This window comes from Phyllobates terribilis, unplaced genomic scaffold, assembly GCF_046119375.1.
Source record: "Phyllobates terribilis strain yellow unplaced genomic scaffold, ASM4611937v1 Scaffold_1__5_contigs__length_1240528914, whole genome shotgun sequence".
Lineage (NCBI taxonomy): Eukaryota > Metazoa > Chordata > Amphibia > Anura > Dendrobatidae > Phyllobates > Phyllobates terribilis.
The window spans coordinates 1,210,113,575-1,210,137,535 of record NW_027362761.1 but is presented as its reverse complement, the minus strand read 5'-3'; the positions used below and the strand labels follow the sequence as shown (position 1 = coordinate 1,210,137,535).

Here is a 23,961-nt window from a genome sequence, read left to right as displayed (position 1 = left end):
TCAGCAAGGTCCTGTTTGTGTGCACTGGATGGATATATAAACCCTGGTGCTTTTGAAACAGGTGTGAAAGGCATGAGGCCTGATCCTTGTGTGTGAGACACCATTAGCCTAGAGAGGCTGGAAGAGAGAGGCCTGGTGAGGCAAGAGGCTAAATCCCTGTGTTTGGGACGCAGTAGCCCTGGAAGGCACGTGGCTTGGAGACCACGACTGGGAAGCCTTAAAGCCACAGCTGTGGCAGAACAGAGCTGAGAGAAGCAACTAAGACCCAGCAAAGGTAAAAATGGTCCTTTATATGGACATTGATGTTGTACCTTGCTGAAGTCTGTATCTAAAGCCAAGCGGGCATGTCTGCCATTGGAAAGGTCTCTTGGATGTTATGTGTATAACCATGCTGGTGAGCCACTGAGATGGACTATGTTATGTGCAGTTATGAAGTATAATAAACTGCTGGATGTCGTGTTATCAGAAAACGTGGCTGGTGTGCTTTAATTAACCCCGTGAAGCGAGTGTCCCCCAGCGTGATGAATAGCGCTACCTTACAGCGGGTTGTATGTAGATTAACTGGAAGCTTTCTCCAAGGTTGAAGGGTGGTTGAACACTTGGTCAGACCTTGCAGCCCTCTGGCGCCCCCTTATCCTGCTGGTCAAACACGGTATTGACCGAGGATAAGCACGGGCGCAGCTGCTCTAATTTATGTCAACTATTGTGGCACGTGATGTGACAGGACGTATATATACCACCAGTTCCTTCCAGGAACGTACAGTGCCTACAAGTAGTATTCAACCCCCTGCAGATTTAGCTGGTTGACACATGCGGAATTAACTTGGCATTGTCACATTTGTACTGTAGATCAGCCTGGAAGTGGGAAATGCACTGCAGCAATTTTTTTTTTTTTTTTTTTTTTAAAAACGTTAAAAGTTAATTCAGAGTGTCATTTATTATTCAACCCCTCAAACCACAAGAATTCTGTTTGGTCCCCCAAAAGTATTAAGAAGTAGTTCAGGCACCAAGAATAATGAGCTTCACATGTGTGGATTAAAAATCTCTTTTGCCAGCCTTTTCTGACTATTTAAGACCCTCCCCAAACTTGTGAACAGCACTCAGACATGGTCAACATGGGAAAGACAAAGGAGCATTCCAAGGCCATCAGAGACAAGATCGTGGAGGGTCACAAGGCTGGCAAGGGGTACAAAACCCTTTCCAAGGAGTTGGGCCTACCTGTCTCCACTGTTGGGAGCATCATCCGTAAGTGGAAGGCTTATGGAACTACTGTTAGCCTTCCACGGCCAGGACAGCCTTTGAAAGTGTCCTCCCGTCCCGAAGCCAGGCTTGTCCGAAGAGTCAAGGCTAACCCAAGGACAACAAGGAAGGAGCTCCGGGAAGATCTCATGGCAGTGGGGACATTGGTTTCAGTCAATACCATAAGTAACGTACTCCACCGCAATGGTCTCCGTTCCAGACGAGCCCGTAAGGTACCTTTACTTTCAAAGCGTCATGTCAAGGCTCGTCTACAGTTTGCTCATGATCACTTGGAGGACTCTGAGACAGACTGGTTCAAGGTTCTATGGTCTGATGAGACCAAGATCGAGATCTTTGGTGCCAACCACACACGTGACGTTTGGAGACTGGATGGCACTGCATACGACCCCAAGAATACCATCCCTACAGTCAAGCATGGTGGTGGCAGCATCATGCTGTGGGGCTGTTTCTCTCCCAAGGGGCCTGGCCATCTGGTCCGCATCCATGGGAAGATGGATAGCACGGCCTACCTGGAGATTTTGGCAAGAACCTCCGCTCCTCCATCAAGGATCTTAAGATGGGTCGTAATTTCATCTTCCAACAAGACAACGACCCAAAGCACACAGCCAAGAAAACCAAGGCCTGGTTCAAGAGGGAAAAAGTCAAGGTGTTGGAGTGGCCTAGTCAGTCTCCTGACCTTAACCCAATTGAAAACTTGTGGAAGGAGCTCAAGAATAAAGTCCACATGAGACACCCAAAGAACCTAGATAACTTGGAGAAGATATGCATGGAGGAGTGGGCCAAGATAACTCCACAGACCTGTGCCGGCCTGATCAGGTCTTATAAAAGACGATTATTAGCTGTAATTGCAAACAAGGGTTATTCCACAAAATATTAAACATAGGGGTTGTATAATAATTGACCCACACTTTTATGTTTAAAATTTAATAAAATTCAACTGAGCAACATAACTTTTTGGTTTGTAAGATTTATGCTTCTGTTCATAAAACCTACTCTCGTTTGCAGTTTGAAGGCTCTAACTTATTTGCATCTTATCAAATCAGCTAAATCTGCAGGGGGTTGAATACTACTTGTAGGCACTGTATATATACCTCCGTCCAGCCACCCTCAAACCACAATATCACATAAATACTGGTATACTGCCACCACCGATCGCTTAACAGGTGGATCGGGTACCCGTTAGGTAACGTGAATTAGCAGGGGAGGAACGTGTTTGCTCGACATAGGACAAGAAGAACGAAGCTGGTAAATAATAATGATTTACTCCCGAAAGTGGGCAGTGTTTACAAAAGATATACACGATATTATAAAAGGGACAATTTACATATACGCATAAAACAGTTATTAAAATAAAAGGGGTAAATAATAGCAAAACCTGCGCCACGAGGTGATGGTCTCAGATTCTGTTGGGGGGACGGCTCCCCGGAAATTAGGTGTGATTCCTCCATGCAGCGAGGAGTGCTTGCGTCTGACATGAAGTAAAATGGCCGTTCTGGTTTTTAGTAAGGGGCCAAAACACTAAGAGAAACCCATGTTGTTTACCTCACACGGGGGCTCGGTTTTGTGAACCCACCCAGCTGCATAAGACATAAAAATCCTTCATATTCCATATCTTGGTATGGGGGTGTCCCACATCCAAGATGGAGACATCATGTTTGCCGTCACCAATATTCATGAAGATGGATATCAAATATGATATCTCTATGACGCTCAGAAGCTCAGAATCCATTTCCCGGGCTTCCGGTGGTCTCCCAGTTATGTAAGATATACCGTCACAATTGGAAAAAGGTGAACATCCCAAAAATGTTGTCCCTGTGTTTGTGACAGTCATGTGCACTATTAAACTCGACATTAAAAGTTTGTACAGTTAGACAATAGGATTTTGGAGGGAGTTCCAGTTTATACCTGAATGCTTGTTCTTTAGCTGAGGTTTTATGGCGGTAATAAAAATTCCTGGTTTGGGGAAAGCAAGAGTGAGTTCTATGTAGCCTCTTCCAAATGAGCAGGGGGTGGAGATTTAAGACATCTCTCATTTTTAAAACTAGGACAAAAATACATTTTGCCTGACAACCTTCTTCTGGATCGGCAAGGTAGGATAATTGGTTGACCTTGAATTATGTAACCAGAAGTTTTTGATTGTTGTGGGTGATTCCTCCACTTTGTTAAGGTTTCATCATAAAGAAAGATGTTTTTGGTAGACCAGAAACCCCTAGTAGACTCACCCACACACGTACTGTACATACTCCATGCTCCGTGTCGTGTTTCTGTAAGAAGAAAAATGTAATTTATTATTTTAAATTGAAAATCATAGAGGTTATAAAAAGTCCAAGAATAGCGTGCGGAGGGGAACACCTGCTGGGATCTTTGTTGCTCCTGGAATATGCCCCAGATGTGGCTTCTTTTCCATATCTTTTCAGCATAAAAATGGGAAATGGATTCAGAGCCTGCGGTCAGGCACCAAAGAAACTCAACTCAAGAGCCCTTTGGTCTACGCCGTCCGCCAGTGCACTCACTCCAAACAACAGCCACTTTGTGCTCGCTCCGTCTTTGGAAAATTTCTGTTATAGTAATTAAAATGCAAACTAAAGAGGATAAATAGCAGAATGTTTGTAGAAGGATAGACAAGGGGTTCGGGGCTGGGTTCAATAGGCACTTCACATCCCGGAGACGGGAGAAGGAGTCGGCGGCGGTAGGAATGTGTTTTTGGAGGATTGCAAGAGACAACTGATCCATGAATGTGCAACACTTGACTCCCTCATGTCTTGGTGGATTTCATCCTGCCACAACATCAAAGCAGAGGTCCACCAAAACGTAGACCAGCTCTTCTTATAGGGGAAAGCTCTACGAACCCCGTTCTTTTTTTTGAAATTGTCTAAAGTTTGCTATTTTTATGACTTGTGTCAAGAGCAATTGATTAATCTAATCTTCATCCATCATGGATCAGGGTGTTTTCGACATATATTATACGGACACCAAGCCTTGCTCAGATCTTGGAGATCTTAACATACTAAAGGATTTCACTAGATCTGACGATTCTTACAACGCCTTTGATCTTGATCTGCATGATTATGTTGTATTTTTCCTATGACATTAACTATTTTCCACCATTTGCAGGGTGGAACACAGCTTTGAGTAAAAGAGTGTGATCCAGCTCACCAACGTTGAAGTAGCCAGCAAATCCTCCACTCGGATGAACAAAAACACTCCTGCTCAGTGGTAGCAATAGGAAAAGGTAGGGATATACTGTACATCTGGGGGTTTTTTGGTTAAAAAATTGCAAAAAAATGTTGTTTGTGGAATTGAATAAAACAAAACATTCACCAGTACTACAGAAAAAAATAATAAATGTGAGAGCTTTTCCTACATGTTTCGACCTGAATCTCAGTCCTTACTCATGGACGGTGGTCAATTCTTCAAATAACATTTTTTTTTTTGCAATTTTTTAAATCAAAAATACGGCTGGATATCCCTACGTTTTCCTGGAACACAGCTTTGCATTGTCCCACATTTATTTCTCTGTGATGATGGTAAAATCTAGAAATCAATAAATTGAACCAATGGGAGAGGGTTTCTCCAGGCAGAAATGAACTTTTTTAGAAGACTTTTACATACAGTAGTGTAAAAAAAAATGAAAGAATTTTATCTGTATGGTTTTCAGCATTCAACCCAAGGGACAGACAAAGGTCGCTTTACTCTACAATTACTTTTTTTACAGAGCGCCCCCATCATGACTCTCATTGCTACAATAATCTTTCCTTATACCAAAAGCAAGCAGGTTCTTTCTGTGGAGCAAGGACTCATCTGAGGGTTCGTTCCTTGATGCGACATGTAGACTGGGATCAAAGTGTACACTCAAAACCTCAAATTTTACAAGAATACTATAGTAGGATGCAAATACATACTTTGCAACTCCCCCAGAAAAGAGAGACCTCCTGGAGATGGCAAACCTCCCAGATGCAGCGGAAGCTTTCTAGGAGGCAGCATGCTGACTGTCTCCTACGAGCAATGCTGCTGTCTCTCTATGACATTTATAACTTTTAGACACATCTAAAACTCTAAAATACAGATTTGGGTGGAGGTTGCATCATTCAGGGGGTTACTTGTCCTCCACGATTGATCTACTATGACTCCATGGATATTATCCTGCCATCTCGAACCCCCCCCCCCCCCGCTGACATCTCAGCTTGCATGGTGGGATTTCGCTGACTCCATCCTTACATCTCGCTGGGCGTTGCAGTGTGTCGGCCTCGGAGTCTCCAAGGTAGCAGAAACATTTAGATCACACATATCTGGCAAGCATCACGGCCCGGCTGGTACGGAGTCACACACATGTACGTTTTGCCTTTCCACTTTCTCAACCTTTCTGCTCGAGATACTTGAGGTCAATTCTTTCTTCCTTCTAAGCAAAATTCCAAAAGGAAAAGTTGGGAAAGGAGGAAAAATGGAGGCGGCATCCTTTCAGGTCAATGTAGATCTAATCGGGGTTAGAAAGAATGAGATAATGAATACATACATACATTAATTAGGTAATCGAGGCTAAGCTTCAGTGTAGACCACCAGAGAGAGTGGGGGAGCGGTGGTGACAGCTGTCTGCAGCACATTTCTCATTCACGAAAGTGGTTGTCACTATTTAGCCATTTTTCTTGAAAAACTAATCCCAACGAGACTGAACGAAGATGAGGATTTTCACATCGGATTGGACTTGTTTTCCACCAGCAAGTTCTGTAGGTGCAAAGTGGGAAGATGAGCCTGATGGGCACTAATCTGGTGCATAGTACTAATCCGAGCACGTGCCAATGCCCACTGTGCCTGGAGAGCCCACTAGGACCAGATTTCCATTGGCGACCAACGCTGTGCATGCACGGCTGATTTACCCACTGCATGCATGGAGCGTGTCCAGGAACGAAGCCCAAACAGTACAGCACGGATGCTGGCTATGTTATATAGCTGGCACCCTAGTGTAACTTCTTTGGAACAAGCTCGTAATGCAACAGTTTAACCACTTAGATGCTTTTATTTTAGCATTTAATAGTAGAGATTCGGGGTTCGTACCAGACACCCAGTGATCAGTGCTGGACTCCGAAATGGACTTCTCCTGGAGGTCCGCTTTACATCTCCGAGAAGGAGAGAGAAATGGGCGACACCCAACGGCCCCTTCTCCCACCCGCCACGTGATTGCCGCTTGCCACTGTAATTGTCCTGGCCATAAGAGGTCTACTGAATGGGCCTCATAGGAGATCGGTAATTTTAAGATACACTGCAATGCTACAGTATCTCGTATTGTACAAGCGATCACAGTTCCAAGTCCCGGTAAGGTGGGAGGGGAGTGCTAAAAAAAAAAAAATGAAAAAAAAAAAAAACAATGAAAAGGAGGTTTCAAAAAATATAAAAGTTAAAAAAAAATACTTTCCTTTTTCCTAGAAGGTAAATAAAATCAAATTTTTAAAAAAAAAAAAATAACATTTGATACCGCTGTATGCGTAATCACCGGAATTAATAAAATAATATAGGATTTATTCCCTACGGCGAATGAAAAGAATAATTGGAAATGTCAGAATTACCATTTTCTTGATTTTTTTGGGGATATTCTATCTTTCAATGTTAAAATTATCCTACCCTTAAAATTCTAGACTGTTCACGTCTTTATCAGTGGGCAAACTTACAAAAAACAGCAAGGGGTCAAATACTTATTTCCTTCACTGCACATTTCTTACTCTTCCCGTTGAATGAATTTTCCAGGTTTTTATGGTTGTGCAGATACCTAATATGTGCAGGTTTTTGTTTTGCACTTACATGTATGTAATCAAATGCATTTTCTATAAATTTGTTTGTTTTTTATAGTTTATACTTTTTATGACATTTTTATTTTTTGAACATGATTTTGATTTTTTTCTCATGACGAGTCTAGTCAGGGAGGATTTTTGGGCTCATGTCCACTTGTTTAGGAATATATGAATTAAAAACAATTTTTGCTACTTTTTTGGTTCTTTTTTGTGTTCTGAATTGTCTGTTTTTCATTTGTTCCATTTTTTTGGGTTATGGGATTTACTATATTTCTATAGTTCTTTGCAAAAATGCAAATGATGAAAAATCAGAACAAATACAGACATGGGAACTGTGCAAACGCAAAAGACGAGTTTTATCTTCAACTTACGGGATAAAAACTCATAGAAATCTATTGGGACTTACTGCACACTGAAAAAAAAGCCATGCAGTAAGTTCCAACAGATTTCTATGAGTTTTTATCTCATGGATGGAAGATAAAAAAGAAAAAAACAAATTAGAGATCGGTAAAATGTAAGTGAGAACAAGGGGCGAATTGGACTGTATCCCTTGAGCGCTTCCTCAGGAGTTTTGTGTTTTTCCTGCAGAATTTTTGAAGAATTGTGGTCTTTTTTTCCCCACAACTAAGGACTACGAGCTAAAATCTTTGGTGGCCTGAAAGTCTTTATGGTTACTTTTCTTCACTAGCAAAGGATCGACATCCAACAAGGAAATAGGGCGAAACCGACTCAAGGATTAATCTTCCTCCGATGGGTATAGCTGATTCACTAGGCCCTTTTTCCCAGAAAAGTTTCAAATTTCTTTTTCTTAAATACTTGTATGTTGGGTTAAAATATTTTTTGCAAATGTTTTTTCAATGTACATAGCTGGGTACAGAATGAGTTAACCAACAGTCCATGAGTGAGCTCATTCCGAAGAATTTCTATCTTTTTTATGTATGTTTCTCAGCTCCTTTGACCACATCAAAGTTCAGCTCAGCTTTGATGTCATCTGTGGTCCCAAGGAGATCATAAAAAGACAGATAAAAGAATTACACATTTTCCATTAAGAATGAGCTCACTGATTGATTACCCATTAACTCATTCTGCAGACAGCAATAAACAAAGAGTCTGCAAAATTTGTTTAATTGCAAAAATAATTTTTAATACTGGCATTTATGTAAAAAAAAGGGGTCTTTAAAATCAGGAGTAGATTATCACCCAAAATGCAACATTTTCTTGTGTTCTTCTAAATTGACTTGACTAAATCTTTGAGAGTCCGCCTACTCCAATGCAACCACGCCCCTTTTAACTTTTCCAAAACTTTTCCAAAAAGTTGCATAATTTTGCTTCACGACTTTAGACCCTTTAAGTCAAACACTGGCACAAATCAATCTAAAACATCTCCCCCATTACGTACTCCATTATATACTCCACAGATGTCAGGATAAAGAAGCAAGAAACACAATTTTCATGTCTTTTCGTCTTTTTATTACTGAACTCTATAAAATTGTTGTACTGATTATTTTAAGATCACAAAATACACAACATTAAATTTTTAATATATGACACATAATATTATATACATACATCGGAAAAATCACATGACATAGAAAACAGGAGACACGGTCATTGGGCATCGATTCATAATAACCCCAAAAAAATAATAATAAAAATAATAATAATAATAAAACACAAGTGCTTCTTTTAATATTAAAAAATGACAGCTATATAAACATATTAATATCTGAACAATGTGTACAGGGCGAACCATACTTTACTAAATAACAATTATTTAACAACAGGAGGGGCGAAAACTTTATACTAAACATCTATCTGAAATATAACAAAAAATGGCGCTTTGAATAGTTTATAAGATAGGGGGCGATGTCAGTGAACGTCGGGTAGAAAATACTTTAGGGAATTTATCTATCGGCCTGGACAAGTGAAAAAAAATAAAAAAAAATATCAATATTCAAAGTGCTTAATCTGCAAATCGATTGCAGGATCATGGGTGATTGTGACGTTATAGTCAAGCTGAATGGCCAGGAATGGATGGATTTGAAGAAGCATCAGAAAGATGGCGGCAGGGGATTGAAGTGTCAAATAATAAAAATAATGGTAATAATGTAAAGCTATCCATATACATGTAGATGGATGTCATCTATATATCTGAACCGCTACTGTTGGCCCTGGAAATTCGGAACGGCTCAGGCACAGAACACAATGTAGTCCCTTAAGTTTACTGATACAAAGAGAATACATTGACCACTGTGGGAAATTGCACCTAAAGCGATTTTAAGCTTATACACATATCAATAACTGTTACAGGGGTATTCTCAACTCACAGGATAGGCCGTACATGGTAGATATGAGTCCCACCTCAATAAGGGGAAACCTCACCCCTGCAAAATGGCCACTGTGAATTAAGATGTGGCAATGCTCTCTACATTCAGTCCTATATGAGTTCTGAGCAGAGCATGCACAGATAGAGGTAAATAGAGCAAGCTGTGCATGTGCAGCCAGAACTAAATAGAGCAAGCTGTGCATGTGCAGCCAGAACTAAATGGAGCAAGCTGTGCATGTGCAGCCAGAACTAAATGGAGCAAGCTGTGCATGTGCAGCCAGAACTAAATGGAGCAAGCTGTGCATGTGCAGCCAGAACTAAATAGAGCAAGCTGTGCATGTGCAGCCAGAACTAAATAGAGCAAGCTGTGCATGTGCAGCCAGAACTAAATGGAGCAAGCTGTGCATATGCAGCCAGAACTAAATGGAGCAAGCTGTGCATGTGCAGCCAGAACTAAATGGAGCAAGCTGTGCATGTGCAGCCAGAACTAAATAGAGCAAGCTGTGCATGTGCAGCCAGAACTAAATAGAGCAAGCTGTGCATGTGCAGCCAGAACTAAATGGAGCAAGCTGTGCATGTGCAGCCAGAACTAAATAGAGCAAGCTGTGCATGTGCAGCCAGAACTAAATGGAGCAAGCTGTGCATATGCAGCCAGAACTAAATGGAGCAAGCTGTGCATGTGCAGCCAGAACTAAATGGAGCAAGCTGTGCATGTGCAGCCAGAACTAAATAGAGCAAGCTGTGCATGTGCAGCCAGAACCAAATAGAGCAAGCTGTGCATGTGCAGCCAGAACTAAATGGAGCAAGCTGTGCATGTGCAGCCAGAACTAAATGGAGCAAGCTGTGCATGTGCAGCCAGAACTAAATGGAGCAAGCTGTGCATGTGCAGCCAGAAGTGAATAAAGGCAGCTGCGCATGTGCGGCCAGAACTGAATGGATAGAGCTACATATGTGCCGCCAGAAATGAATGGATAGAGCTACATATGTGCCGCCAGAAATGAATGGATAGAGCTACATATGTGCCGCCAGAAATGAATGGAGAGAGATGAAAGAGCATGGAGAGAGCTGTACATGAGCGGCCAAAAGTGAATTTAGAGAGCTGCTCATGTGAATCCAGAAATGGAGAGAACTGAGCATGCGCAGCTAGAAATACATGGCGAGAGCTACACGTGTGGCCAGAAGTAAATGGAGAGAACTGCGCATGTGCGGCCAAAAGTGAATGAAAAGAGCTGTGGATGTGCGGCCAGAAGGGATTGCTAGTCATGCCTGGCCACTCCTTTATAGGCAGGAGCTGCATTCCCAACATAGGTGCATGTCCTACAGGTGGGACCAGGATCTAACATACATTTATGACATATCCTGTGAATGAGACGAGAATATCCCTTTATGATATAGACTGGTCTACCAAAAGTCTGAATAATCCTCTGAAGGACCTAATGTCTGACATGATAACTGTACGGATGAGGTCCAGTAACCACCTCGTCTGTAGCTGGTTTATCACATTTCGGATCATTTCATGGATAGTCCCTGTGATGTATGATGCGTATCAGCAATTGTTGGAGAGTTTACAAAATCTTAAAAATGTATAAAACATTATGAAGATCCAAAAAATTGGCCAAATGCACTTGTTCTTGAAGGGAGAGAGAAAGTCGTAGCCAATGTGCCATGCACCGGATGTGACCAGAGCTGACGACATTAACAATTACCATGATGTATATAGTAGCAACTTTCTGGCGTAATATGGGAATTGTTTTACATATTTCTTGGCCCTTATGGAGAATGTTCATAGTATTGGGTCGGCCGGCGTACAATTAATGAACTTGGACAATTATATCATTTGACGACAGTGGAATGTGGAAAAGTGGAACTTCCGGTCCGGGGGGCAATTTATCTTTAGAGCATTGAGGGTGTCGGAAAAGAAGGACGATTTCTCTGACGCAACTGAAAAGCCATTGGGACTGACATGTATAACCCCACCAGCTTTATGTTCTTATAGTGAATAAATAGTATATAAATAATACACAGGATAGCATAAAGGTAGCACTCCAGTGACTGCTATTCTTCCATCTAACATAAACCTCATTACTATGAGGTTCATCTAGCTTACTTATTACCAAATATCCACGTAGATATGAATCCAGGCGTAATGCTTTACTGTGAAAAAGTAAACATGGAAAAACTAAAGTCTTTGTCCCATTAGAAGAAGAAAGAAATGGTCTAAAGAAACACTTGAAAAAATGTTTTTTAAGATGCAATATTCAGAATATTGTCATTAACTCTGTGTTCTAAAACCTTTTACCCTGAGGAGTATTGATCGGTGGTGGTCCTGGTTCTTAGACCCCCCCATTGACTCAAACCAAGGGGCAGTAGCGTTCCGCTGAGCCTTGAGCTCACGCAGAGCGTGAAATGAGCCCATAGGTCCTGATTCATTATTGCATTTGCCTTGTTTTTGGCGTTTTTTTTATTTGCGCCTTACTCTTCTTTTAATCTGTGCCTTTGGGATTTCCAGATATTTTTGGCTGATTCTTCAATAGTGACTTTTTAAAAAGTTTTTACTTTTTCTTTTTTTTTTTTTTGCGCAAATGTACTGGAGTCTCCACTGGAGTGATTTTATGTATGTCTGAATTTTTTTTGCACGATTTTTACAACATTTTAGCAGAAAACTTGACTTTTTGCTCTAAAAATAAAGTTCAAAAAAATTTAAAGAGAAAAATAAAATGCGTTTTTAACCTTGCGCATGAACCACGTGAGCTAGGTTGAAGAAAAAAAAAAACAATACCACGAGACAAAAAAAATAAAAGAAAAGTGACTTAGATAAAAAAAAAAAAAACACAAGTGATGAATCAGACCAAGACTTTCTATTGAACCTGTACACCACTCTTGGGGTTAAGCTGAGTGATTCTGCTCCTTGGTTTGAGCTCAATGGACGACCCAGATACCAATGGATCAATACTTCTATATAGGGGTTACAACCACTATCAAAAATTTTTTAAACCAGACAAAATGAGATGGAATTATGGAATTAAGTATTTATATTGGGATTTACGAACAAGAATTCTGGAATGTGACAATTAAATGCTTACAAAACTCAAGAACTACGACTGTTAGCCTTAGTTCCACAGGCAGAATTAGCTACGGATTCCACTGTGATGACTCAATAGTTTGGTAAAGAAAAAAATTGGGGAGGACATGTGAGATGAGCGAAGTATCCGAAGCTTGGTCCAACAGAGCATGGATGAAGCCACCAGCAAAGTTACAAAAAGTTTGTTGTAAAACCTGTGTGTAAAGGGCGTTAAAGGAAAGGCCACTGAACTACGAGAAATAGGAATGTTGTAGAGGTAAAATAATCAGATCACCGGGTCCGAACACTCTATTGGTGGTAGGCTCTGTGGGTAAACATACTGGCACAACAAGAAAAGTGTGTCGATAAGACCTGGTTCAGTTAAGGCACTGGCCTCTAAATCTAGAGTTCTCGAATTTTTCTCAAACAAATAAATCCTCATGTGCTAAATGTATATTTCCTTATTTATGACTCCAAGCAGCATGGACCTCCTTCTTGTAGACTGGACTTTTTGGAGTCGGGAAGGAATTTTTTCCCTCTGGTGAGGGAAGTTTGTGTTCCTCTGGGTCAACATTGCAGGAGAATAGTCTGAAGCGGATAGACACAAGGCTTTTTTAAGCCTTACTATGGAACTTTGAAAACTACTTGGTCCAACCATGTTAATCATCAAAGTGCTATAATGGGATGGGGAGAAGAAGACCTATCAGTGGTGTCCACCTTTAGCTTCATCTTGTACACCTTATTGGAAAGAACATTCTGTGCTTCCAGTGATTTTGCTGGGTCCTGCTTCTCCGGATCTTAATGTAAACTCAATAACTGCTAGCATTCTATAAAACACTCAATATGTTGACCCATCACACCACGCTTACGTCGAAAAGGTTTTTGTTTTTTTTTACAATAAGGCAGGTTTAGATAAAAACAGTAGGAAAACCCTGGTATCCCTGATTGTGTAACACTAAAATAAGATTTTGGAATAAAGATGAAAAAGCAACTTTAAGGGAAAGTCTCGTAAACAGCTGGAGACCATCCAAGAATACCTCAATGAGGAGACCAACCAGCTTGGCAATGACCCCTTTGAGAAGTTCATTTCCAGCTGGTGTTCTCCAAGTGTCCTTCTCTGCAGTAGGATTCATAAATACAGGACCTGGATCCTTAAAGTATACATGTTAAGATATTTAAGTTAAGCATTCCACAGAGATATATTCATGGTTTGGTGGTTCGGTATACTTAAGTTAGTCTTATGGATATATTTGTCTTGGTCATTACTGTGTAGCTCTGATTGTTGATTGTGTGCTTATTTTCCATCTTTGTCTTCTCGTCGATGGTTCAAACAAGAAATTGTAGACTACACTGTGGCTCCCAACATGGCTTCTGTCTCCGTCACGATTTCATTTTGGTTGGAATCAAGTCCATAAAATCTGACTTTTAGTTCGCCAGCTGGATGGACCACAGGGACTGGCATGACTTTTGGAAAAGTTCTGGTCGCCAGTTCAAACCTGCTCATGCTGGCCAATTCTATCGCCAAGGTCTTCAAGAAAAGTTTGGCCAGTTGTTTGCCCAAGCAGTTCCGTACTCCGCCACCAAATGGCAAATAATGGAACCTGCCATCTTTGTCTTCTGTGCGATCTTGTCCAAAGCGATCGGGGTCGAAAACGTCAACATCTTTGAAGACCGGAGCTGTGTCATGCGTGTCTCTGATGCTGTACATAACGCTCCATCCTTTTGGAATTTGGAAGCCCTGTCAATGGGAAAAAACAATTGCTCCGGTTAGAATTGGCTCAGATATTGTCTCGGATATAAAATTATACACAGATGTATGCAAAATAGCAGACGAACATTCCTTATCTACCCTGGCAGTCAATGCTTGAGCCATGAAGAGCCCGTGAAACTAGGAATATAACCAAACCGGACATCCATGGGTACAGGTACTGGTTGGCTGAATGAGATGTCTTTGATGGAGCTCAAGAGGGAGAGGAGTACTGGTTTTCGATGAGAAGATACAACTGGTGCAGAGAGACTTACAAGCAATGCTCCATGGGAAAAAGTATGCAAATTAGCTCCCCTCCAAGGGGAAGAAAAAATGTCTCTCTATTGATACCTTTAGGCAGCAAGAACCCAAAAACAACTCTCTAATAGGCTCTCCAACAGATTTTTTTTTCATGAAGACTCCATTCCCCAGCTAGATCTTCTCAATAAGAAACAGATACCTTACTAGGAAAGTCAAGGAAAAATACTATTTGTTCAAATGTTCTTTTACGCCTTCATTTGCTCATGTTCATTAGAAAGACTTACATCCAACTCAAAGGTTTGCAGCACAGTCCGATATCCCCCCGAGATGGGACTGAAGAGCCTCAGCAACTCCTTAATGACGCAGTCCAGGTAATGCAGACTGCTGATGGTGTCCACACGTAAAGCCCCTTCACAGACGCAGCCATTATGGAGGATCCCATTCCCTCTCAGCTCTTCTCTCAGCTTTTCCAACACTGCCGGGTGCTTAAGAAGTTGCATAATGAGTGAGGTGCTGGCACTGGCTGTGGTGGCATAAGCTGCGAATATTAGTTCCAGGGTAGCATCCTAAGAAAGGGGAGAAAAAAATAGGATTATGAGAACAAAACTCCAACAATGTCTTCAAGACAAAATTATTTATAGTTGTTGGATGACCTGGGTAATTCCATGGACATTTCACCAACTCGATGTCCAAGTGATGGAAAATGTGCGTTCGAAGATATCACCCGTCTTTTTTTCAGGGGTTGGCATTCAACAACTGGTCTAGATACTTGGCACGGAAATCGATTTGGGCAACAGCCAAATTGTCCGGTTAAGATTCCTTAACATGTAATTGATTTATGGCGTCTGCCATCACCGTCACCAGATCTGAATCCAGCACTGTGAGCTCGCTAATCTCCTGCCATTCTCCAGAAACATACAACTCTAAGACAAGAACAAGCAGGAGAACCTTCTCCCCAGCCCCAGAGGAGGAGAACAGCCGGGATCCTTTACTTGTCCACCCATTGAGGGACATTTTTTTTCCTAACTTAAATGCATGTATTTTTAGTTAAAAAAAAAAAATTGCAATTGAATTTCAATAAAAAAAAATGCACTTTCTATTAATGGCTGCAGAATTAATTAACTGAGAATTCATCAGCGAGCTCATATTGATGGTCTAAAGGGAGCGTTGCTGATTCTCCTATCTGCTTTCAACTGATTTATGGCCACAGCCCACATCAAAACTGAATGTGCAGAGAAGTAAAGAACCTGGGAGGCCCAAACGGTGCAACATTTTTCGTGAAACAAAAATTATTTTTAGCCCCCAAATACATGCATTTAAATAAAAACAATTGTCCCCAAAGGTGGACAAGGCCATCGTTTACACAGTTTCTGAATATGTTAGCCACAAGTATATCAAGTTTATGACTTTATCTTTGAAGTGTACCTAGAACCTCAGTGAAAAATTACAATTGTTCTAATAGGCAAATCTAAAAATACAGAACGACTTCTGCTTGGGATTTGTATCTAATGACCATGTTGGTCATTGCTTGTCCGTATTTCCAAGTGAAAGCCTTGTCCACAGTCCTGGTCTACAGGAAACATGTATTCATTGAGAGCTCTTTACCTTCAGCTCTTGCATGGTCAGCTCGTTTCCATGCTCCTTCCCGCTCTCGATCAATACATCTAGAGCATCGGTATAGTCCTTCCCCTGCGTATTCTGCAGCTTCTCCTGGATAGCTTTTTCCAGGCCCTTCAGTAAAGTCTCTCGAGCTTGAATACCCTACGGAAGTCAAAGAACATGACAATCAATCCAAGATGTCAATGGTGAGAGACAAATAAGAGCCGATATGGTCTCAACTAAATGGTCAACATTAGCCTCCTTGTAGTATTATGACCATGAAAGAAGATGCAACCAATGTCTTCTAACCATGGACATTGTATGTTCTTTATATTTATCATTAAGTTACTATGACTTTGCGTCAATCAACCCAAATCTGAACGAGGTTAGTGTTGGGACAATAGTTCACAAATTATGGGGCTTCCCTAGAGGAAATAATTTTTCATCATCCTCACAAATGAGGATTCTTTACTCTAACAGTAGTGAGAACATTAGAGCCTGGCAATGCGTTAGATAATAAGGGTCACTTCACCAGTGGTTGTTCTGTGAACTGTGTTACAACCAGTGTCACCATCTTGGTTTGTCTTCTAACCATAAACAGTAATTTCATCCACAAACCAACCCCAACCTTTAGCATCACTGTCTGATTCTTGGTGGAGACGTTAAATAGCAAGATGGGTAGAAGAATGAATATTTCTGTACACACCAGATAGTAGACAAGTTTACTCTTATTATCAATATGCCATTTGTTAGAACCTTGCTGTTAGGTTTTTTTTCCTTTGCTGGTCACATGACCTTGTTGGCCTATTTAATCCTGCTCCGCCCTTCTGGCTTTGCTGGACTTCATTGTATATCTACTTTCTAGCTAGCCGGTGCTCTGTATCTAACTCTGTTAGTTTGCTTGGTCTACGGACCTCTATGTTCTATCTATTTTGTTTGTTCGTCTGTCTGCTACTATTTCTGTTAGGAGGTATCCCATTTTCCTCCCAGTCCTTAGTACTTGTAGGGATTCCTTCCCCACATCTATAGGTCTCCGTACAGACTAGCTTAGGACTTTAGCAGGTCTGATCGCAGGATCAGGTCCCCTGTTACATCGTAGGGATTAAGCTGAGTTCTATCGTAGGGACAGATCTCCTCTCTTTCCTTAGCTCTGGTAGCAGAACATAACACCATTATCATGATCCTCAGATCAAGAGGGCTGCAAATCTAGAAATCACAGGAGACCTGGATACAATAATGACGATAACTATGGACAAATATCCTCAAATCAAGAGGGCTGTGAATCTAGAACCCACAGGAGGCCAGAACACAATGACGAATGATCATTATGGACTAATATCTTCAAATGTAGAGGTTGAGAATCTAGAAGCCACCTGAGACCCGAATACAATGAAGATGCTTACTATGGAAGTATATCCTGAATTCTAGAGGGTTGAGAATCCAGAACCCACAAGAGAGACCTGAATACAATCATGATGATTACTATGGACTGATATCAATATCCAGAGGGTTGAGAATCTAGAACAGACAGGAGACATGAATACTATCATGTACGATTACAGTGGATTGATATCCTCAAATCTAGAGGGTTGAGAATCCAGAACCCACGAGACCAGAGAACAACGATGTACAATTATAATGGAATGATATCCGGATCTCAAGATGGGAATCTAGAACCCACCTAAGACCTGAGTACAATGATGTATGATGTCACGACATATGATATTTAGATGACACCAATGGTTTATAGGGACACTTACCCTTCGGTAGCCACTAAATGGCAGATCCACCGGTAAAGAGAAAACATTCTCAACAAACTGCTGAAACACCTGGAACAGATGGTTAAGTTCTTCATCAGAGAGTCTGAATCCCAGCAGGACTCGGATTGCCAAACGGAAAGTCAACTTCTGGGCCTCGCAGTAGACGTTGATGGATCCCGGGTGACTGCTCCACACCCTCAAGGTGTCTTGGATCACCAGCTGTATTTTCGGAAGGTAGGTCTCCAATGCCTCGTGGCTGAATATTTTTGAGAACACCTTTGAATAATAAATAATGATACAATTAGTTACACTTTATAGACTCACTTACAACAAACACAACATAGCAATGTGGCCGGTGGTAACGCCTACTCCGCCACCAGGGTGCCAAGTCTAGCGCGGGCGTAGCGATCCTTACATGGTTGCTTGGGAACCGATGAGCTAAAATCTAATATAAGCGTGGAAAGACTTGTGCCAAAGTAAAGTTCAGCTTCTCGAAACATGACTGACCGAGAGCAGAAGACCAAAATATGGCAGGATATTTCTCAAGTCTGACCTCGTAAGAAACATAAGCAACCTATGAATCGAAGAATTTCCCCACAAGTCAGCAGCCGTCAGTAAACGTAAGACTTTCCTGGCTCCCGACCGCTTTTCACAATGCTCCTGTTCACTGAGGTTTGGTAAGATATCATGTCTGCCTATTCTATAATTGAGAGACCCCAGTAGTCAGCGACTAAACCTTTCCAATAGCGTCTCCTCCACTGTGGAGGGAACATGGGGCAATAACTCTCCATCACTTATGACGTCTCAGTCCCCCATAAATATACATATATATGGCAATATACCATCTGCTAGCAAAATAAAGCAGCCTCATGACATAAGCTGAGAGCCAACAGCAGAAACTAATGAACTACAGTCACGGAAAGGTGAGAGATCCTCGTAACAATTCAGCTTCCCATAGAGATTCTATGGAGAGAATTATAATGACGGAGAAGCGGAGAAAATCACACAAGAATACGACCTTATCAGAAAAACCCTCCTCGTCATATAATACACGAATGTCCGCAGCGTCGGTCCAGCTAGGTGCTCCGTAGAAAGTGCAAGAAGTGCACCCCCTAGTGTACAATGGAGGAACGGCTCCCAGTGTGACTGACAATGATTGAGTCTTTGTGCTGGGTTAGTTAGTGTCAGCTGAGATATAGCAGCCTAGATAAATGGGAACGGAAGTGAAGGATCTAACTAACTGTGACACTTACATGTTGCAATGGTTGAATACAGATTCTGGGATGTGCTCTGCAGTCGCTCCGGTATTATGTCACAGGTCACAAATAACAATGGCTGATAACAAGGCGGAACTGCAATGATACGAAAATCTACATCCTCCGCTGAAGGGATCTAGGTTCTTATTATCTGCACGGGAATCACTAGGGTGCAACACTCTGATCTCCCCTGATCACTATAGTACAACGCTCGGATCTCTGATCACTATAGTACAACGCTCTGATCTCCTCTGATCACTATAGTACAACGCTCTGATCTCCTCTGATCACTATAGTACAACGCTCGGATCTCTGATCACTATATTACAACGCTCTGATCTCCTCTTATCACTATAGTACAACGCTCTGATCTCTTCTGATCACTATAGTACAACGCTCTGATCTCCTCTGATCACTATAGTACAACGCTCGGATCTCTGATCACTATATTACAACGCTCTGATCTCCTCTTATCACTATAGTACAACGCTCTGATCTCTTCTGATCACTATAGTACAACGCTCTGATCTCCTCTGATCACTATAGTACAACGCTCGGATCTCTGATCACTATATTACAACGCTCTGATCTCCTCTTATCACTATAGTACAACGCTCTGATCTCTTCTGATCACTATAGTACAACGCTCTGATCTCCTCTGATCACTATAGTACAACGCTCGGATCTCTGATCACTATATTACAACGCTCTGATCTCCTCTTATCACTATAGTACAACGCTCTGATCTCTTCTGATCACTATAGTACAACGCTCTGATCTCCTCTGATCACTATAGTACAACGCTCGGATCTCTGATCACTATAATACAACGCTCTGATCTCTTCTTATCACTATAGTAAAACGCTCTTATCTCCTCTGATCACTATAGTACAACGCTCTGATCTCCTCTTATCACTATAGTACAACGCTCGGATCTCTGATCACTATATTACAACGCTCTGATCTCCTCTTATCACTATAGTACAACGCTCTGATCTCTTCTGATCACTATAGTACAACGCTCTGATCTCCTCTGATCACTATAGTACAACGCTCGGATCTCTGATCACTATAATACAACGCTCTGATCTCTTCTTATCACTATAGTAAAACGCTCTTATCTCCTCTGATCACTATAGTACAACGCTCTGATCTCCTCTTATCACTATAGTACAACGCTCGGATCTCTGATCACTATAGTACAACGCTCTGATCTCCTCTGATCACTATAGTACAACGCTCTGATCTCCTCTGATCACTATAGTACAATGCTCTGATCTCCTCTGATCACTATAGTACAACGCTCTGATCTCCTCTGATCACTATAGTACAACGCTCGGATCTCTGATCACTATAATACAACGCTCTGATCTCTTCTTATCACTATAGTAAAACGCTCTTATCTCCTCTGATCACTATAGTACAACGCTCTGATCTCCTCTTATCACTATAGTACAACGCTCGGATCTCTGATCACTATAGTACAACGCTCTGATCTCCTCTGATCACTATAGTACAACGCTCTGATCTCCTCTGATCACTATAGTACAATGCTCTGATCTCCTCTGATCACTATAGTACAACGCTCTGATCTCCTCTGATCACTATAGTACAACGCTCGGATCTCTGATCACTATAATACAACGCTCTGATCTCTTCTTATCACTATAGTAAAACGCTCTTATCTCCTCTGATCACTATAGTACAACGCTCTGATCTCTGATCACTATAGTACAAGGCTCTGATCTCTGATCACTATAGTACAAGGCTCTGATCTCCTCTGATCACTATAGTACAACGCTCTGATCTCTGATCACTATAGTACAACGCTCTGATCTCTGATCACTATAATACAACGCTCTGATCTCTTCTTATCACTATAGTACAACGCTCTGATCTCCCCTGATCACTATAGTACAACGCTCTGATCTCCCCTGATCACTATAGTACAACGCTCGGATCTCTGATCACTATAGTACAACGCTCTGATCTCCTCTGATCACTATAGTACAACGCTCTGATCTCCCCTGATCACTATAGTACAACGCTCTGATCTCCCCTGATCACTATAGTACAACGCTCTGATCTCTGATCACTATAGTACAATGCTCTGATCTCCTCTGATCACTATAGTACAACGCTCTGATCTCCTCTGATCACTATAGTACAACGCTCTGATCTCCTCTGATCACTATAGTACAACGCTCTGATCTCCTCTGATCACTATAGTACAACGCTCGGATCTCCTCTGATCACTATAGTACAACGCTCGGATCTCTGATCACTATAGTACAACGCTCGGATCTCTGATCACTATAGTACAACGCTCTGATCTCTTCTTATCACTATAGTACAACGCTCTGATCTCTGATCACTATAGTAAAACGCTCTTATCTCCTCTGATCACTATAGTACAACGCTCTGATCTCTGATCACTATAGTACAAGGCTCTGATCTCTGATCACTATAGTACAACGCTCTTATCTCCTCTTATCACTATAGTAAAACGCTCTGATCTCCTCTGATCACTATAGTACAACGCTCTGATCTCCTCTGATCACTATAGTACAACGCTCTGATCTCTGATCACTATAGTACAACGCTCTGATCTCCTCTGATAACTATAGTACAACGCTCTGATCTCCTCTTATCACTATAGTAAAACGCTCTGATCTCCTCTGATCACTATAGTAAAACGCTCTTATCTCCTCTGATCACTATAGTACAACGCTCTGATCTCTGATCACTATAGTACAACGCTCTGATCTCCTCTGATCACTATAGTACAACGCTCTGATCTCCTCTGATCACTATAGTAAAACGCTCTTATCTCCTCTGATCACTATAGTAAAACGCTCTTATCTCCTCTGATCACTATAGTACAACGCTCTGATCTCTGATCACTATAGTACAACGCTCTGATCTCCTCTGATCACTATAGTACAACGCTCTGATCTCCTCTGATCACTATAGTACAAAGCTCGGATCTCTGATCACTATAGTACAACGCTCTGATCTCCTCTGATCACTATAGTACAACGCTCTGATCTCCTCTGATCACTATAGTACAACGCTCTGATCTCCTCTGATCACTATAGTACAACACTCTGATCTCCTCTTATCACTATAGTACAACGCTCTTATCTCCTCTTATCACTATAGTACAACGCTCTGATCTCCTCTGATCACTATAGTACAACGCTCTGATCTCCTCTGATCACTATAGTGCAACGCTCTGATCTCCTCTGATCACTATAGTACAACACTCTGATCTCCTCTGATCACTATAGTACAACGCTCTGATCTCCTCTGATCACTATAGTACAACGCTCTGATCTCCTCTGATCACTATAGTACAACGCTCTGATCTCCTCTGATCACTATAGTACAACGCTCGGATCTCCTCTGATCACTATAGTACAACGCTCGGATCTCTGATCACTATAGTACAACGCTCGGATCTCTGATCACTATAGTACAACGCTCTGATCTCTTCTTATCACTATAGTACAACGCTCTGATCTCTGATCACTATAGTAAAACGCTCTTATCTCCTCTGATCACTATAGTACAACGCTCTGATCTCTGATCACTATAGTACAAGGCTCTGATCTCTGATCACTATAGTACAACGCTCTTATCTCCTCTTATCACTATAGTAAAACGCTCTGATCTCCTCTGATCACTATAGTACAACGCTCTGATCTCCTCTGATCACTATAGTACAACGCTCTGATCTCTGATCACTATAGTACAACGCTCTGATCTCCTCTGATAACTATAGTACAACGCTCTGATCTCCTCTTATCACTATAGTAAAACGCTCTGATCTCCTCTGATCACTATAGTACAACGCTCTGATCTCCTCTTATCACTATAGTAAAACGCTCTTATCTCCTCTGATCACTATAGTAAAACGCTCTTATCTCCTCTGATCACTATAGTACAACGCTCTGATCTCTGATCACTATAGTACAACGCTCTGATCTCCTCTGATCACTATAGTACAACGCTCTGATCTCCTCTGATCACTATAGTACAAAGCTCGGATCTCTGATCACTATAGTACAACGCTCTGATCTCCTCTGATCACTATAGTACAACGCTCTGATCTCCTCTGATCACTATAGTACAATGCTCTGATCTCCTCTGATCACTATAGTACAACACTCTGATCTCCTCTTATCACTATAGTACAACGCTCTTATCTCCTCTTATCACTATAGTACAACGCTCTGATCTCCTCTGATCACTATAGTACAACGCTCTGATCTCCTCTGATCACTATAATGCAACGCTCTGATCTCCTCTGATCACTATAGTACAACACTCTGATCTCCTCTGATCACTATAGTACAACGCTCTGATCTCTTCTGATCACTATAGTACAACGCTCTGATCTCCTCTGATCACTATAGTACAACGCTCTGATCTCCTCTGATCACTATAGTACAACGCTCTGATCTCACCTGATCACTATAGTACAATGCTCTGATCTCCTCTGATCACTATAGTACAACGCTCTGATCTCTTCTGATCACTATAGTACAACGCTCTGATCTCTGATCACTATAGTACAACGCTTGGATCTCTGATCACTATAGTACAACGCTCGGATCTCTGATCACTATAGTACAAAGCTCGGATCTTCTCTGATCACTATAGTACAACGCTCTGATCTCTGATCACTATAGTACAACGCTCTGATCTCTGATCACTATAGTACAACGCTCTGATCTCTGATCACTATAGTACAACGCTCTGATCTCTGATCACTATAGTACAATGCTCTGATCTCTGAGCACTATAGTACAACGCTCGGATCTCTGATCACTATAGTACAACGCTCTGATCTCCTCTGATCACTATAGTACAACGCTCTGATCTCTGATCACTATAGTACAACGC

At 41.5% G+C, this 23,961-nt stretch overlaps 1 protein-coding gene across 1 annotated transcript in view; it reads right to left on the bottom strand.

The window, feature by feature from the left end:
• Window positions 1–8,490: 8,490 nt before the first annotated feature.
• Window positions 8,491–23,961, bottom strand: part of CYP26B1 (cytochrome P450 family 26 subfamily B member 1) — a 215,725-nt gene continuing 200,254 nt past the window's right edge. Inside the window, exons 4-7 of the mRNA XM_073649516.1 lie at window positions 17,798–18,073; window positions 16,044–16,199; window positions 14,723–15,004; window positions 8,491–14,168 (exon numbers count right to left, since the gene is read on the bottom strand). Coding sequence (XP_073505617.1) covers window positions 13,776–14,168; window positions 14,723–15,004; window positions 16,044–16,199; window positions 17,798–18,073 — 1,107 coding nt within the window. The 3' untranslated portion in view covers window positions 8,491–13,775. The remainder of the gene's footprint in view (window positions 14,169–14,722; window positions 15,005–16,043; window positions 16,200–17,797; window positions 18,074–23,961) is intronic.